This window comes from Cantharellus anzutake (assembly GCF_015039405.1).
Source record: "Cantharellus anzutake strain C23 chromosome Unknown EI90scaffold_9, whole genome shotgun sequence".
Taxonomy (NCBI): Eukaryota; Fungi; Basidiomycota; class Agaricomycetes; order Cantharellales; family Hydnaceae; genus Cantharellus; species Cantharellus anzutake.
In genome coordinates, this window is record NW_024066959.1 from 160724 (window position 1) to 177747 (window position 17024).

Genomic DNA, 17024 nt, shown 5'->3' on the forward strand with positions numbered 1-17024 from the left:
CCTTCGGGCCTATCCCTTCTTTCTGTTTCTGGGTTATCACCTACCATTCCACTAACCCCGTAACCTGACTTGTTGGTAATATTCAATTGGCTAATGTTTAACTCCGTTAGCTCCGCTCCACTCAGCCCTGCCATTTACGGGCCAGCCCTCATTGTAACTATATATACTCAACTTGTACATAGGTTACACCTCAGTAATAAAATCGACTAGAGTTGACCCCCTTTAGTTCTCGTTGCCAGTCAGTAAGTTAGGGCACAGACATGTAACTTGGCACAGCGCTGCAAGAGGGCTAGCGGCTCTCTATGCCGACTAAGCTCGTGGGGCCAAACTCTCCAAAATCCTACTCTCTTGACTAAACTCGCTACGCTCTCGATCCTTAACTCCGTGTGGGTTCTCCGGGATTCCGCAAGGTCCGGGCTCAGTGTCCACTACTCACTCGTTGTGAGCTAGATCACTGCCCTTATTCCTACTGTTGGAATTCCACACACTCACACCCTCTCTAGCGCGTCCTAGCACCTTAGAGAAAAATGGGGGAGGGGAGAACTTCTATTCCAGAATCCGGTATGTACAGGATATAAGGAACAATTATTTTTAGAATAATTGATGGGAAATACTGGTACCATATGGCACCTGCATACCTTATTAGGCGAAATAATAAAAAAAGGTAACAGTATCAATAAAAGAATATCAATCAATATCTGAAATGATGGCAAAATATGAAAATATAAGGAAATAAGCGATTTCTCAGCGGATTTACGGAATTAAGATCCGAAATTGGAAATGTAGCTGAATAGAACTATTACGCAGCCAATGAGCATTTTTACCAATTTATTAGACGCCGTGGGAACGAGTGAGGCTGGAATTCTGGGTTGCCGCTTGAGATTCCCACGCCCGCACATGCCCGTGCCTAACTTGCCCAACATAGAACTCCATCAAATCTCCACCGATTAGGACGTTCTTGATGCCGTCGGAATCGTAAGAATTAGGACTATTTTTAGATGTCGAATTTGTATCGGGTTGTTGTGTGAATGGAAGTGGTTTTATAGTTGTGAAATCGGGTATCCGAGCCGGCTCTGCGCATGGGCAATTATCCCGCCTACAGCGCTCCTGGCATAAGTCGCTGAGGCTGAAGCCCTCCGCCATGGAGACATTCCTTCGTCTCAATCTGGTCTCTGACAGATCCTTGATGTAGATCAGGCATTCTTTCCGTGTGTAATAATCATACGGAACACTGGTGACTTCCACGTCACCATCCTCCTCCTGTATCGTCTCCACAGTGGCCTTCATTGGCTGTCATATCCATGCATACCCAATCCTGACCCGACTTCTGGACCTCCTCCTTCCCCACCTCTGGAATCCTACCCTACCGCTGTCCGTTCCGATATTCACCTTCGGTCCAGGCACCATACCACCCTTCACCTCCCATGCCACCCCCACTCCTCTGTCACTCTCCTTTCCTATCTCCGTACACTGTAAGGGGGCAAGGGATCTACCACCCTAACGAGGAAGAGAGGGGGCCACGGAGTTGGTAGTGCTCAGGGGAGGTTCGGATGAAGAGGAGGGGGGGGGGAAATGGTCCAGGTGCAATGTGATAAAAATGATAAATCTTGTAAATCTCACTGATAATCAAACTAATGGGAACTCTGTCCCTGCACTATGTCTTGAGCCTCTTTGGCTTCGTATTCGCCGCTCTGGGCACTGGTAAACTTCTTGCTAAAACTTCATGTTCATTGGGGAGCACCTCTCTCTGTTGGGGGGAGTCCTCTTTTTTTTGTAAATACAGGAAAGAGGGTAACTATAAATATGAAATAAATACGTGGAAATCCGAATGATCCGACGGGTTTAGGATGGCAACAGATCCACAAGGAACACTTAAGAAAAAAAGCAATATCAAAGAAATATTGACGTTGTTAAGGAATAAAGAACCATGGCGATCGGAACAACCGCTGAGCCAAATCCGTCGCTCGTAACATCGTTCGACTCGTGTTAACAAGGGCTTTCCAACGATACCAAATTCGTCCAGATCGGTGGAGAACTGATGGAGATATGGAGGAAGCGGTGGAATATGCGGGTGACAGTTACCCAATTTGGAAACTGATGGTTGTCCGTGGTCAGGAATGGCTTGAAAAAATCGAAAAAATATGGGAAACATGGAAGGGGTATCTGGAACAGTGGTAGATGTGTTTCGGAAGTGGAATGCTTGACATGGGTGGTAGAATCGCGATAATCGGCTCGTTTGTGTGTACCGGCTGTGCCCGCCTACACCGCTCTGATAACCACCTCGGACCGAACACCACCCCTCTCACCACCCTCCTCCTCCTACTCCTCCGCTCTACTCCCGTCCGCTCCGATACCCACCTTCAGACCTGACACCTCTCCTCTCTTCCTTCCCCTCTCTTCCCTCTGGTCCTCTTCCGCCGACCTCCCACCAAGTTACGACCTCCCGCCGCTGACCCGTACTTCATACTCAGGCACCGCTCATACCTTGCTCCGAGCCTCCGTCATAGTCCCTACCTCAGACTTTGACTCCACCTCGGTCTTAGTCCATTGCATTGGTGACCTCATACTACATAAACACCATTGCCAATATTCCTCAGACTTTCAACCCCGCCTCCGTAAGCTCTGCAACCTCCGAGCTTCGCAGATCATCTTCGGCACTTTCGCCGCTTGTAATGTATTTCTCGCGTTTCTCCCTCACCCCTATTTGGACTGCTGCTTCTCCCCATTTTAGACAGTAGTCATCATCCCCACTTCCCCTCATCCTCCTGCCCCTCTGGGCCTCACCCTCCTTACCTCCTTTCGGACACATCATAGGTTCTGCCTTATGACCTTTGGTACCGCTCCGCTTTTGCCATCCCTTTGTTCCCATTCAGACGCCTTCGTTCCGATTCGGTTCCCCTTCGCTTCCTTGTGCTTTTGCCCCCTCCATTATATATATCGGCGCTTGTACATACTCGTAGCAGGCTCAGTCCGAAATCGACCTGAAATGCCCCCTAGAGACTTCCTGCTCACCTACTGTGAAATTAAGGACCAAATGGACAAACAGCAATGGCACAGTGCTCCGCTTGAGTCGCTGAGGCCAAGGTCCCTCCATGCTAAGTCTCCGATTCCACTCCGGAGTCGTCTGAATCCGCCCATTCTAATATTGGCACTGTTTTCTTTCTCCCGTGGTTGGGAGGGAAATTACGCATTTGAGTAGCGTCAACGCATGGTATATTCACCCCACCATTCGTGGGTTGCAACAACAGAATGAACGGCGCGGGCACGAAGCCTGGCCTGAAATGGAGTGGAGAAGTTCCACTCTCCCCCGCAGTCGACGATCCAGCCAGTTGTCCTGGGTCGATCTCCCTTCCTTTCCCCTTGGCGTCAGTGGTTACTGGTGCCGTCGATGGGGTAGGTGGCTTAGTTCCACTAAAGATGGGAACAAATCGTCCGTCAGGTTCTTGTACCTCGACGGACGGGCATGAACTTGCTGCCTCTGTGACGATGGCAGTGACAGTGGGGATCCCTTCAGGTACTGGGACCCCAATGATTGGTTGACCCGTTTGATTAATGGGGACTACAGGGACCTCTTGGGGTGCTTGTGCCTCAACAGCGGGTTTAATGATTGTTTGCTCCGTTTGATTAATGGGAACTACAGGGACCTCTTGGGGCACTTGCACCTCAACAGGGGTTCTTTTTGTCTGCTCAGAGACGACGATAGGATCCCCACTGGTTGATGGGTTGGTAGGAGGGTTTGCAAGAGGGTTATCCACCATTGCTGCAGGTGGCTTTGGCTCATCGGGTCGAGAGAGTGCAAGGAGAATTTCGTTTAATTTCTTGTTTAGTCTTTCTTCCACCTTAATGATGTTATGATCTAAACGAGCAATGTTATCGCTATTCCCAGAGATTTGGGTATTCATGTTATGGACATCGCCCCTCAAGTCAGCGATGTTGTCATCGACTTGGTCGACGCAATTTCTTAGTACTCACACCATTTCAGACGTGAGGGAGTGGGTTGGGGATGGAGGATGCGATGCACGCATTGGGATGTATGCCATGAGAGTCTCAGCTGCAAGGGCTTCAGACGTTGTGACTTGGTCAACATCCCTCATATAGGTGAGACACGTCGCTGGGCCCTTGCAGGCCCAGATCACCACCATCACTTGAGGTGGTGTCATCTTCCACCCTATGGCCAGTGGAGGGGCCGGCCATGTTGGCGGGAGCGTTGGATGTGCTCCTGGTGTTGTATCTCCATGACATCAAGAAGATGTGTCGAGTCATTCAACAAGTTCATGTGAGAACTTGATCGAAGTCGCGCATTGTCAGGGGCCGATGATGCGTGCATTGCCAAATGGGGTTTCGGCGCCAGTAACGCAGTGCCGAGAATGGAAAAGAAATTATAGCATAAAAAAGTGAAAGGGATCTTACTTGTTTGGGGACAGTACATTCCATTCTGTCAGGGACTCATCCGGGGTCGAGGGAGCCTGGGTGTAGCGTCCGGGGCTGAGAGCCTGGCGGGGGGGCGGATCGGGCATGCATACTGACAGGCCCGATGCGGGACAGCGGTCCCTGGCCACTTAGACTGAAGTGGAAAGTTGAGAAGAAGGCTACTTCTTCGGTTCCCACTTCAGGTTCGTTTATATACATGCGGCTTAAATCACATGACAGGTGCCACGTCACCCTCGCACACAGCCGTAACCACCCGGGTATCTCCGTGGGAGATCCCGAGGCCATCCGGTGCATGCATGCGTGCTGGGCGCAGCGGGAAGTCGCCCGAGGTGTCCGGGCCGGGTACATGGTGGGTGCACAGCAGATGGGTCAATGGTACATTGATACAAAGAAGGTCGTCCATGTAGAATAAAGAGAGAATAAAGAAGAAGTAGGATAGGAAGAAAGTGAAGAAGGGAGAATGAGGAGAGAGGAAGGGGAAGGGGGAGGAGGTGAGGAAGGGTGGACAGCAGGGTACTGGGTCAGGTTGGGCCGGGTGGAGCCGGGTCAGGTGGGTGTGCCCTGACACATTCCCCCATTCGCCTCAGGCCTCAGTTGGTCCATCTAAGTATATGCTGTAGGAGAAATAACGGTCACACTATGGAAACCCATTATGGAAATATGCCAGATAAATCACAAAACCTCATACGACAAGTAGATATGAGAAAATAGAAGGACCTGAATTTTAACGAATTATTATGACTATTGTCAGGGCACACACCCTGACTAGCCCGGACCCGGACCCGTGTCCGGACCCGCTTCCACCCGCTGCGCTTCCCGCATGCATGCACGCTCCGTGTGCCGCATGCTCCAGGCCCAGTTCCTACCCCTTCATGTGACTTCCGGGTATCCCCGGAAGTTTTGCTGATATTGTGGCCACTGTGGGAAGATGAGAAGTTAGCTTCCTTCTCATCTCCTTACCCACAGTAGGCAAGTGTATTCTACATTGCCTTGATCTATTCATCTCCTTACCCACAGTAGATTGTGCCCTGGATAGGGCTGGCCAGACCTGAGGCTGTGGGCCATAGGGGAGGGTCATGGGGACCCGGGAGTTGTCCCCTGACAACTATACATGATAAATCGAAAGAAAGAAAAATAGCAAAAATACTTCAAGCTTACTATCAACGAGACGGAATTCTCGGGGGAATTTATAGCAAATATTAAACCAAGAATTAGGACAATCGACCAAGATTTGACTATAAAAACAATCAGAGAACCTCCATGGAAACTACTTTCCCACGTCCGCACATGTAGCCAAGGATGGAAGTACCACGGAACAAGGATTCCTCAGGAACTAATGCAAAATTCAAAGTCGTGTCTATAATAGGAAATGTAGATGTCCCCCAAACGGACCCAATAAAAGTAATTACAGGGGAAACTACCCATAAACGACGGAGATATGACTAAAACTCCTGCAAAATGAGGACAACGTCTAAAAGGCAAGCGCAAAGATTGACCAGTAACGACCGAGACAAGCTTGATAGCCCATTAGAAAGGAAGGGATCTAATCTTAATCCTCCCAAATTTTCATAATAAAAGGATCATGCATTAATGAGATATCCAATAACGGGAATAGCGACATCAAAAGTCCGAGCTCAGGGAAAAGACGATGTTTGCGTAGGATCCATAATTAAAACATACAACAAAATTTACACGGAAATTATGAAAAATGGGGAACTATAGTTATGCAAATTTTCAGCCCAAACGGTCCAGCCGTTGTGAAGTTATACCCATGACGGGAATATAGAAATCCGCATCATGTGTAATGACATGTGAGGGTGGCGATGCGCAGGGAACCGGCTGTCAGAACCGAGATCCGCACTTCGGCAGATCGCGAAGACCAATTTCCGTCCAAATAAGGAAGAGCCCGGTCAAAACAAAGCATGGAAAGTGCAAAACAACCTTAGATCATGAGGGAAAAATCTGAAATAAATCACAGAAGCCCATATGAAAGAAATAAACACCTGCGCATATCATAAATCCCGAACAATTAAACGGAAACGGCGCCCACATACGAACGACTATGGGAACAACGCATGTGATTACCGAATGTGCACGTGAACTTTTGCTAACTCAACGAATACCAGGAAATAGGACACAACCTTAGTACCATTGGAAAGGTGGGAATAAATGAAAATTTATGATACCAAGAACGTGAGAAAACATCCAGAAATGAATGAGATACAAGGACATGAAGTTAGAAACCTGAAAATGCGTGGGAAGACAGCTTCAAGAGGTCCAGAGTCCTAAATAAAATACATAAAAATATGATATCTTCAAGGACGACCTACTATAACAACTGTCATATCCATCCCCGGCCATCGACTCCCGGGCTCTCCGACCCCCCTGTCCTCACTCCGCTCCCCCCTCACCAACCTCGGAGCCCCCGTATTCCGCAAACCTCCCGGTGCCCCTCGATGACCACCACCCCCTCATTTCAATTTATTACCTACGCCTCCCTAAGTACGGAGCCCCGAAGACTTCCGGACAGCTCCGACGTCCGCTAGCGCACTCCCGCCTCCGCTGGGCAATACACTCGCCTGCCCTGCAGAGTCCACCTTCGGGCTTATCCCTCCTTTCCGTTTCTGGGTTAACGCCTGCCTTTCCGCTAACCCCGCGAACCGACTCGTCGGTAATATTCAGTCGGCTAATGTCTTAACCCCGTTAGCTCCGCTCCGTCCGGCTCCGCCAATTGCGGAACCGCCTCCGCTGTAACCATATATATACACTACTTGTACATAGGTTACGCCCCAGCAAATAAATCAACTAGAGTTACCCCCACTAGGTTCCAAGTGCCAGTCAGTAAGTTAGGGCACGGACGTGTCACTAGGCACAGCGCTCCTGGCAGAAGTCGCTGAGGCCAAAGCCCTCCGTTACGGAGACATTCCTTCGTCTTAAAATCTGGTCTCTGACAACAACGAACAATACATATGGAGGATTAGGATGTGATAATACAAAGGGGAATCAGGGAATATGAACGAAATTCACGAAAACCACTAAACTATGACGGACCATGGTGGGAATTTTAGGGAACGATATTCTAATGAAGTGGAGAGCTATAACACATTCGTTTGAGTAATTCTTGACTACTAGCAACTTTTTCTTTCAGTTTTAAACCTGAATAATTCACTCATTTACCATTTCAAGTCTCATTTTAACTAAATGTCACTAAATAAAAATGGAATAAATCAGCTGAAGGTCTCAGCACAGCCGTACGCATAGTAATGCGAAGTTTGAATTCAGAATCATCGAGTCATAGCAAATTTAATGGTATATATAGGGAGTTTGAAATAGGTAACTGCGACAAATGCAGTGCAGCCAAGTTCTAATTAACCATTAAAATAGCTTAGGCGAGGGAGGACAATAAGGATTCTAGGCACAGTCTGACCGCAGTAGAACTGCAGTTCAGTGCAGCAAAAGTGCAGTAGAACTATAGCGTGAAAATTTCATTTTTTATTCAGTTTGAGAAAAATACACTGTAAATAAATCCTGTAAATAGAAGGTAGAATGTGAAAAAGGAAGGCGACCCAAGGAGTATAAAAGGGAGACCCTTTCTGCGACTTTTTGCCCCCCTTAGAGAAGTAAGAAAATAGAGTATTATTTTTCTCAAGCATTTCTGGTTGTCACTCCAGCGCGAAAAAGTGATATACAGTTAAGATTGCCACTGTAGTAAAAGGCAGCAATTAAGGAGAGAAATATTAAGTAAATATTTCAACAGGAGAGCTGGTTAACACTCCAGATTTCAAAGTGTAAACACAAAACAGTTATCTTGCTACTGTTAAAACAAGCAATAAAATAAGACAAAAATAAAACAAACCCAAGGGACACTCCAGACACAATCCAAATCCATTAACTGAATAGAATCTTTGAAACTTCACCAAGTAGAAGATTAAATTCAAGTTAAATTCCAAATTAAACAACGCTACACAGAATTACACCTAGACAAATTAAGAAATTTCAATAAAGAAACAGCTCTGCAGGGCTCGGTTTATCTGTAAGTCAATTCCCAGGAACTTTAAAACTAACCCATAAAAATAGAATTAGCCAAAACACTCGGATTGGTACTATATTTACAATAAATAATACTAGTACACTTCCCCATCCTAACTAAAGAACCAGGGAACAGCTCGGTGGTGGTCTCGTTTGAACCTCCCAACTGACCTTCCTTTGTTCTCTCTTTCAACACTTTGATGGGCTGTATATTAATGGGGTAGAAGTAAAGGCTGATCCACCTTTTACAGCTACCCCGAGGGTTTATATACATTCTAATGCATTCTTGGCACAAATAAATAGAGAAGCTTCCGCGATGCTAAATTAGTGTTGCGACATAATTATTAGACAACACAACATCAACTGATGTTGTGGGCGGAATATAGACATGGGCCGGGGCCTCACAGAGTTCCACCCCATAGCCTTCATGTCCAAGAGTTTTACAGACGTGGAGCACAATTACGAAGTCTACAACAAGGAGATGCTCGCAATAGTGCATGCCCTCGAGGAATGGCAGCACTTCCTACAAGGAGAGGAGGAGAGAGTAGACATCTACACTGACCACCGCAATCTGGGATATTTCCGCACTGCACAATGGCTGAACTGGTGCCAAGTGCAGTGGTCACTCTTCCTCTCCCAGTTCCACTTCACCCTCATCCACCACCCCAGGAAACTCATGGGGAAACCCGATGCGCTCTCGCGCTGCACTGACCACCCAAAAGGTAGAGATGACAATGAAGGGCTGACTCTCCTCCAGCCTGCCTGGTTCAAGGCCTGCACAGTGGAGGCAGTCTTAGTGGAAGGCGAGGAGATGACTATCCTTGAGAGGATCAGCAGGGCGAAGGACCTGGATGAGAAGGTGGTGAAGGCGATGTGAGAACTTGGAGAGGGCACACTGAGGTCGGATGAGTGGGAGAAGCAAGGAGAGCTGGTTCTGTACAGAGGAAAGGTATACATCCCGAAAGACCCGCAACTCTGCCATGACTTGGTGCAGCTGCACCATGATGCATGGGCGATGGGACACCCAGGGCAGTGGAAAACCCTGGAACTTGTCTCCCATGACTACTGGTGGCCATAAATGGCAGAGTATGTCAGGCAGTATGTCAGGCAGTATGTCTGCAGATGCGACACCTGCAACCGTGTCAAATCCTTCCCCTCCCACAAAGTAGGGAAGCTTATCCCAAACAAGATCCCCACTTGCTGCTGGCAAGTGATTTCGGTGGACATGATTGGAGAACTCCCCAAGTCGAAGGGCTACAATGCCATGCTGGTTGTAGTGGATCGCCTGTCCAAATGCATCCACACAATCCCAACAGTGATGATGGTGGACTCAGCAGGAATCACATGGCTTTTCCTTGAACATGTCTGGAAGCACCATGGCCTCCCAGAAGAAATCCTCAGCGACAGAGGGAGCACCTTCATCTCACACTTCTCGAAAGAACTCGTGGACCTCCTTGGTGTCAAGCTCACCCCTTTGACACCCTACCACCCTGTTAGAATGGGTGGATTCAGACGACTCCGGAGTGGAATCGGAGACTTAGCGTGGAAGGACCTTGGCCTCAGTGACTCATGTGAAGCGCTGTGCCATTGCTGGTTGTCCTAGGGGTCCCTAATTTCGGATCTAGCAGAGGGGAAGTCTCTTGGGGGAATTCAAGTCGATTTCGGACTGAGGTTACAAGTTACTATGTACATTGTATATAAGGAGGGGCCTGGAATCAAAAGGAGCAAGGGTACTCCAAAAGCAGACAAAGGGAGCTGGAAGGAGGAACAACACCGAGGGTCAAGTGTTTGACTCAATGGTGTTTCCCAAAGGAGGAGTGAAGGGCCAAGGCCCAAGGAGGAAGGAAGGAGGATGGGAGTGGGGAATGGCCAGCTGACTGAATAGAAAGGAAGCAGCAGCCCAAATAGGAATGAGGGAGAATAGCGGAATTGAATGGAGCAATGCAATAGTTGCAAGGTCCGACATAAGTCCAGAAAGTCCGAACTCGGAAGTTAAACTCTGGGATATTGGCAAACGTAATTAAATGGAATGAGCTAACCAATACAATGGGTATAAGTGGAGGTGGGGTCAAAGTCCAAGGTCAGAGCTAAGACCAGAGGTTCCGGAGACAGAGACATGAACGGGATTCCGGAGCGGAGGTCCGGAGTTGGGAGCATAGGTGTTGCGTACTCATCTGGAAGGTGTCGAGGATGAGGTCGGACCCGGAATGTTCCGGAGTCGGACCAAAGGTGGTGTTGGAGCCAGAGGTGGGATAACCTCTTGGAAGTCGGCAAGGAGGAGGTGGCAGAAGGGAAGTAGGACTCTGGAAGTCAGGTTCGGAGTTCCAGGAGCCTGGAGTGGAGGTCGGGATTGTATGGATATGACACACCCCCAGACAGACAGGCAGATGGAATGAGTAAACCAAGAAGTAGAAGCCTACCTTTGGGTATTTGTCAACCACCGCCAAGATGACTGGGCGGACTGGCTCCTGCTAGCAGAATTTGCCTACAATAACCACATCCACTCCTCCACTTGCCGAACCCCCTTCGAGCTTGATACCAGTCAACACCCCAGAATGGGGATGGAGCCCACATGCACATCTGAGGTAGAAGCTGCTGATGCCTTCTCATCGAGAATGATGAAGATGCAGGAAGAGGCGAAAGCGGTGCTAGAGCATGTGGCAGACAAGATGGCCCACTACTACAAGCAGAACTGCAAGGCAGCCCCTACGTACCAAGAAGGTGACCGAGTCTGGCTCAGCACCCATAATTACACAACCAACCACCCAACCAAGAAGCTGGACCATAAATGGACTGGCCCCTTCACAATCATTAAAGTCATTTCCCCCACCGCCATCAAACTCTGGCTCACTGCCCGACAAAGAGGGATCCATCCAGTGGTACATATCCATGACGAATATCAGACTGCACTGCCCTGATGAAATTGCGGAACACCCTGCCAACCCCCACCCAGGCCCAGACCTTGTAGATGGAGAAGAGGAGTATGAAGTTGAGAAAATCCTGGACTCTAAGTGGCTATGCTGAAAACTCCAGTACCTGGTAAAGTATACAGGCTGGCCACACTTGGAAAACCAATGGCTCACGCCTGACCACCTCACCCACACCTCCGACCTAGTTGAGGAGTTCCATCAAACACACCCCCACACCCCAGGGAGAGAAAAAGAGAACCGCCTGGCCACTTCGAGGCGAAGTGGCTTAAGGGGGTGTCAGGGCACACCCGCCTGACCTGCCTCCACCCGGACCCACCTCACCCGGTACCCCTTCTCCCACCCTGCACCCTTCCTTCATATCCCTTCCCCCTCTATCCCTCTCCCACTTCTATTTCTATTCCTATTTCTATTTCTATTTCACATGGACGACCTTTCCCTTATATCTATGTATTATTGACCCGCCCGTGATGCGCACATGACATGCCTAGCCCCGGACGACCCCAGACAGCTCTAGGGCGCAACCTAGTGCGCGCGCATGCAGCATACGCCCTTGGGATCCCCCACGGGGACACCCAGGTGACCATGGCTGTATGCAGGGTGATGTGGCGGACCTCATGTGACCCAAGCCGCATGTATATAAACACACCTGGGGTGGGAACCAAAGAAGTAACCTTCTTCTCAACATTCCCACTTCAGGTAAGTAGCATAGTTCCCCTTTTAATAATAACTCAACATTCCCACTTCAGTCTAAGTGGCCAGGGATCGCTGTCCCACATTGGGCCTGCCAGTACGCACGCCCCCGTGAGGTCCTCAGCACCGGACGCTACGCCCGGACCGCCTCGACCCCGGACGCATCCCTGACAGGGGGGGTGATGTCAGGGCATACCTGCCTGACCCCACGCCGCCCTGCCCTACTCCGCTCCCCCACTACCACTCCTCTTTCTTCCTTCTTCCCCTTTCTTCTTTCTCTCTATTTCTGTTCTACAGTCGACTTCCCTTCTCTCTATGTATCACTACACATCTGATGCCACTCCCCCAATCGCTGCACCTGCCACATGCATCCCCACCTGCACAGCAGCACACCTCCAGGATCTCCCACAGAGACACCCAGAGAAGTGCAGCTGTGTGCAGAGATGACATGGCTTCCCCCATGTGACCCTGACCACCTTAGCACCTGGGGTGGGAACAGAAGAAGTAGCCTTCTTCTCAATTTCCCACTTCAGACTAAGTGGTCAGGGATGCTCACCCCACGATGGGATTGCTGCTACACACAGCCGATACTTGTCCCACCGAGTCCCTCGTGCTGGGACTTTGCCACTTTCGGAGCTGTCCCTGACAGTCCTCCACCAATTTCCACCATCACACTACACTCATCCATCTCTTCGTACCCATAGCATCCTTTCCCAACCTCTCCATTCAATTCCCTGGGTTCATAGGTTTCTCCTGATACTAAATTTGTCCCAAATGGTTGAGATTTGACCAAGTGGCGGGTGTGAGAATCGTAAAATTGGCCCATGCACAGGGTTAGACATTCTGGAAAGTGTTTGCAAGAGTCCCTGTGTCAATTGGATCTTCATACGCATCCTTTGTGATTTTTCTGAATTTTTCTGAGCACTCTGGAGTGCATTTTGGTTGTTTGTTTACTTCGGTACAGCTTGTGATTTCCATTTTGGGCCAAAAACCAGTTTCGCGATCTCCCGAAGTACAGATCTTGGCTCTGCTGCATGGGACTTTTGACACTGCCACCCTCACATGCCTTTCGACATTGTGCAGAACCTCACGGTAAGATGAGAAATCGCCACCACCATTGTTCCACAATGGCTGGGTCAATCTGGATGAAATTTGGGGAATCCATAGTTATGTTTTTGAGCCCTTGATCGTCTTTTGGTGGCCAGTAGTGCCAAGCATAGTTTTTGGGCTGGACCAATTCAGTACCAGCATGTTATGTGCAATTGTACTCCGTAATAAAATGAAATAAAATGTTCTTATGCACCATTGGCATTGGTAGGTGATCATCGCATATGGGAAATCCTTAAGGAATGTAAAACCGCGAAACTACTGGTGGTGTAAGGTCTGTTAGGTGCAGGGCTGGGAATGATGCCAACAACGGATTTCGGGCTCACCAAATATGCCACCTATGGCAATAAATGGGATGTAGAGCCGCACCCAAGGAATAGAGGATGGGTCTGTAGTGTAAGGTACAGTTATCCTGGTGTTGAGGACATCAATCGATGCGCCTTACCTACAACGACGTTCACGGTTTGTGAAACGGCCTCACCCGGCTTTGGGATTGAATTGGTTCTCACGGGGATAAAGGTTAATATTTAGTGCAGTCATTGGCACTCATCACTGCAGTGCTTCCTTGATTCTTACTCCTAGGCTGGGGACAGACTCCAATTAAGTACTTGAGGAAATTAACCGCGCTCACCCCACTGATGTTGAATCAAAGTGCACCACTGTCTCGCTGTCTCACTGGCGCAACTGGCAGTACAATATACCTGTAGTTCAAATCGGACACGTACACAAAGGGACCGCGTAGTAGAGGCGCAGAATTAGGAGATCGACCAACTACGGCTAGAAAACAAAAGGAAAAAAAAAAACGCAATTATGATCGAATCTCCAATGAGAATCGACCAGGCCCTTCCTCCGCCCACAGAGTTTTGCTTGCCTTCGGTCACTTTGCCCTCTCTCCTTCTCTAATCTTCTCCATATCATCCCTCACAATGGCCGCAACGTCGTTCACCACAGGGAAAGGCACAGTCTTATCTATAGGTTTCCAATCAACTGGAAGACGATTATGCTGCCAGAATGCCCTTGCCCATTCAAGCGATATCTTCCTCTGCAATTTTTTTAAATGATTGGATATAAGATGAGGTCAGAAGAACAAAAAAAAAGGGGGAAACAAAGAAAATGGTGACGAACCTCCTTGGGAACATCGCTCCCCCTCCCCAACGCAGGGATGACCAACCCAACCTCTCCCGTTGCCAAAATATGTCTAGGTTTACTAAGCTTATAGTTCAACTTTTTCTCTTGATTAACACGGTGACGAGCGAAATCCTCATGGGAGAGTCCCTCAGGGGAGGAAGCTTGAGATATAAGAGCATCGATGAGCTGAGTGTTTGGTTCCCAATTGTTGCCTGGCCAGTCCTCACGGCCTGTATGTATGTATGTGTGTGAATATGGCGGGGTGAAAGAGTCAATCAGTTATGTAAGTCATAACGACGAGTTACTTACTCAAACTGGCATCATGTTCGATCAAATACGATTTGTGAATCCTAAGTTGTTTCAAATCGAACCAGAATGGATTCCAAGCTTGAGTCAAACCAGTGAACCATCCGGATAAAGATAACAAGCCGGCCATGAAGAAGCTGAAATTGTAGATTTTTCGAATGGCGAGAGTTGCGCCGAGCCAGGTGATGTGACGACCATCTCGGTTGCTGATCGTTGTTCAGTCGTCGTCGTCGTTGCGTATGGGGAAAAATGTGTGTGGTGCGGGATGTCGTGTTAGACGATCCAACAACAACCAATTGAAGGGGAGACATCACACTCACAGATAACCCTGTTGACCCACCCGAACGAAGCACGAGCAAGCAAGCGAGCAAACAAACAAACAAACAAAGGAGGTGAACATTTTTGAACAAAAGATCAGTTATTATCATCCACCATGCATGGTCATCAAAAAAAAAACGCCGACGACGACGACGACGAATGAAACAACCGGATTGAATAAAAGGTAAAAACACGTACGTGGTTAGCAAGCGCGTTCAAGAAAGGACAAGGACTCCTAAGGTCGTCCGGACCAGGATCACGATATTCGTGATTGTGAGGGTCTTTACCCCAGAAGGCGTTGTAGATGCTAGAACCGCCCATCGACGTTGTGGTGAGGTAGTGGGGTTTGTTTTTGAGTTTGAGGTTCAACACAAGTGGCAAAGGCAGGGACGCTCAGGCTGGTGGTAATATTGACAGAGGCGGTTCCTCTTGATAACTTGAATGGAATAGATATAGTATATGGGTGCTTACTTCATAATGATCTCATTGGTTCGAATTAATTTGCAATGTATATATATGCACGCAAGCGCACATCACTAATTTGCTGGCCGGTGGAACGTTGTACGGGAATTTTCGGGGTGCTTGTTGTATTGTCCGTGCAGGACTCGCTACTCCGGTTGGCACTATATTAGCGCAAGTGCATAGGGGGCTGACCGCTGTTCTATTATTACGACAAAATACAAGCCTATGCGGTAACTTCGGAGAGCAAATGGCAAGTCCAGGGGTTTTCAATTTCGTAAATCGGTCATATGTATAATCAAACAGCATTTGCGGACGTGGCTTACCGTGGGATTGCATAAAGAGCAATGGGCGGGCCATCAAAAAAAAATATTGGTGTGGAAATGAACGCCGACCGGGCCGGGGGAAGAACGAACGATAGACAAGTGCTATAGGGTTGCGCAGTAGATGTTCGCGGGTGGCTTGATGCCTGTGAATAACCCGCGTGTGCACACAAGTAGTACTTGGATCAAGTTGAATTTCATGAAAGGTTCAACTGCGGTTCGACGCCACCCAATCACTTGCTTTTTTGCGAAGGGGACGCACACTGCCGACGTTGAAATTGAATTACATACCTTTTTGCAGCTTACATAATCATTCCATACTGTATGTAAAACGTGACTAAAAGGCTCTCCGCGCTTCGGGCCTTCAACTCGCGGAGAAGCAAAAACACAACATGAACCAAGGAGCCATGCATAGCAGTTGACTCAGAAACGATGGGCAATATGGTACGGGTACAATGGTCCTGCCAGTACTCCTCTGGTTGCTTCCTATACCTCACCACCCCGAGAAAACTCTCGATTCCAACAACTCGATCAGTCCGTGTCTCGACCAACTTGATGGAACTTGTGCCTCTAGGCACCGTCATCTCCGCCTCCTGTCACCATTCCTAGGTTTGAATAACTACCATAGCTCTGAAATTAAAAGGTCGATTGAAAGGATTCCCGACATGACGCGCGTGAGGGGAACGTCCTCTCAACTGCCATTTATATTTATAGCTAGGGCGTCGTCGTCGTCGCGCGTGCGCGTGCGCGTCACCACCACCCGAGGGGACCGGTTAGCTAGTACGTAAATTCCTCCCTGCCGATCCCGCCGTTCTTACTGCTTCTTAGCTCCCCCCTGGAAAGGGAACTGGGAGGAAGTCGATGGTGTCCGACTTACATCTCATTCAATGGCTTATAAACTCAATCCGTATTACATCTCCTGGCTATGTGTAAACGTGGAAGCAACAAAGAGCAGCGCTTACAATTCGATTCTGTTCACTTCCCTTCCCCAAAGGTTAACTCGCGAGATCGACGAGCTGAATTGCACAACAACTTACGCACATCCACTTCTTACCGTAGCCCTATCACACTACTTGATACATGTTTTTGCTTTCGCCGATCTTGCTTGCATGTCGAGTCCCTTCTCCCCGCTCCCATTGGAGACCGGCCTACCTACTATTGGGTTACCAGATGTTAGCCGACTTAAACAACCTGGTGGCCCTGATACCATATGGCACCGGATGTCATGATGACGCGATGCTATATTCCGCCCCCACTTCACTTCGGTGCCGTATATACTATGCATAAGCGAAATGACTTTCCG

At 48.7% G+C, this 17024-nt stretch overlaps 1 protein-coding gene across 1 annotated transcript; it reads right to left on the reverse strand.

Moving 5' to 3' along the window:
• Positions 1-14240: 14240 nt before the first annotated feature.
• EI90DRAFT_2910159 (Chloroperoxidase) lies at positions 14241-15260 on the reverse strand (the record flags this gene model as incomplete). The annotated part of the gene is made up of 3 exons (XM_039054389.1): positions 14241-14545; positions 14625-14827; positions 15109-15260. The coding sequence occupies 3 exons, from the start codon at positions 15258-15260 to the stop codon at positions 14241-14243; spliced, it is 660 nt and encodes a 219-aa protein (XP_038919791.1).
• Positions 15261-17024: the final 1764 nt, after the last annotated feature.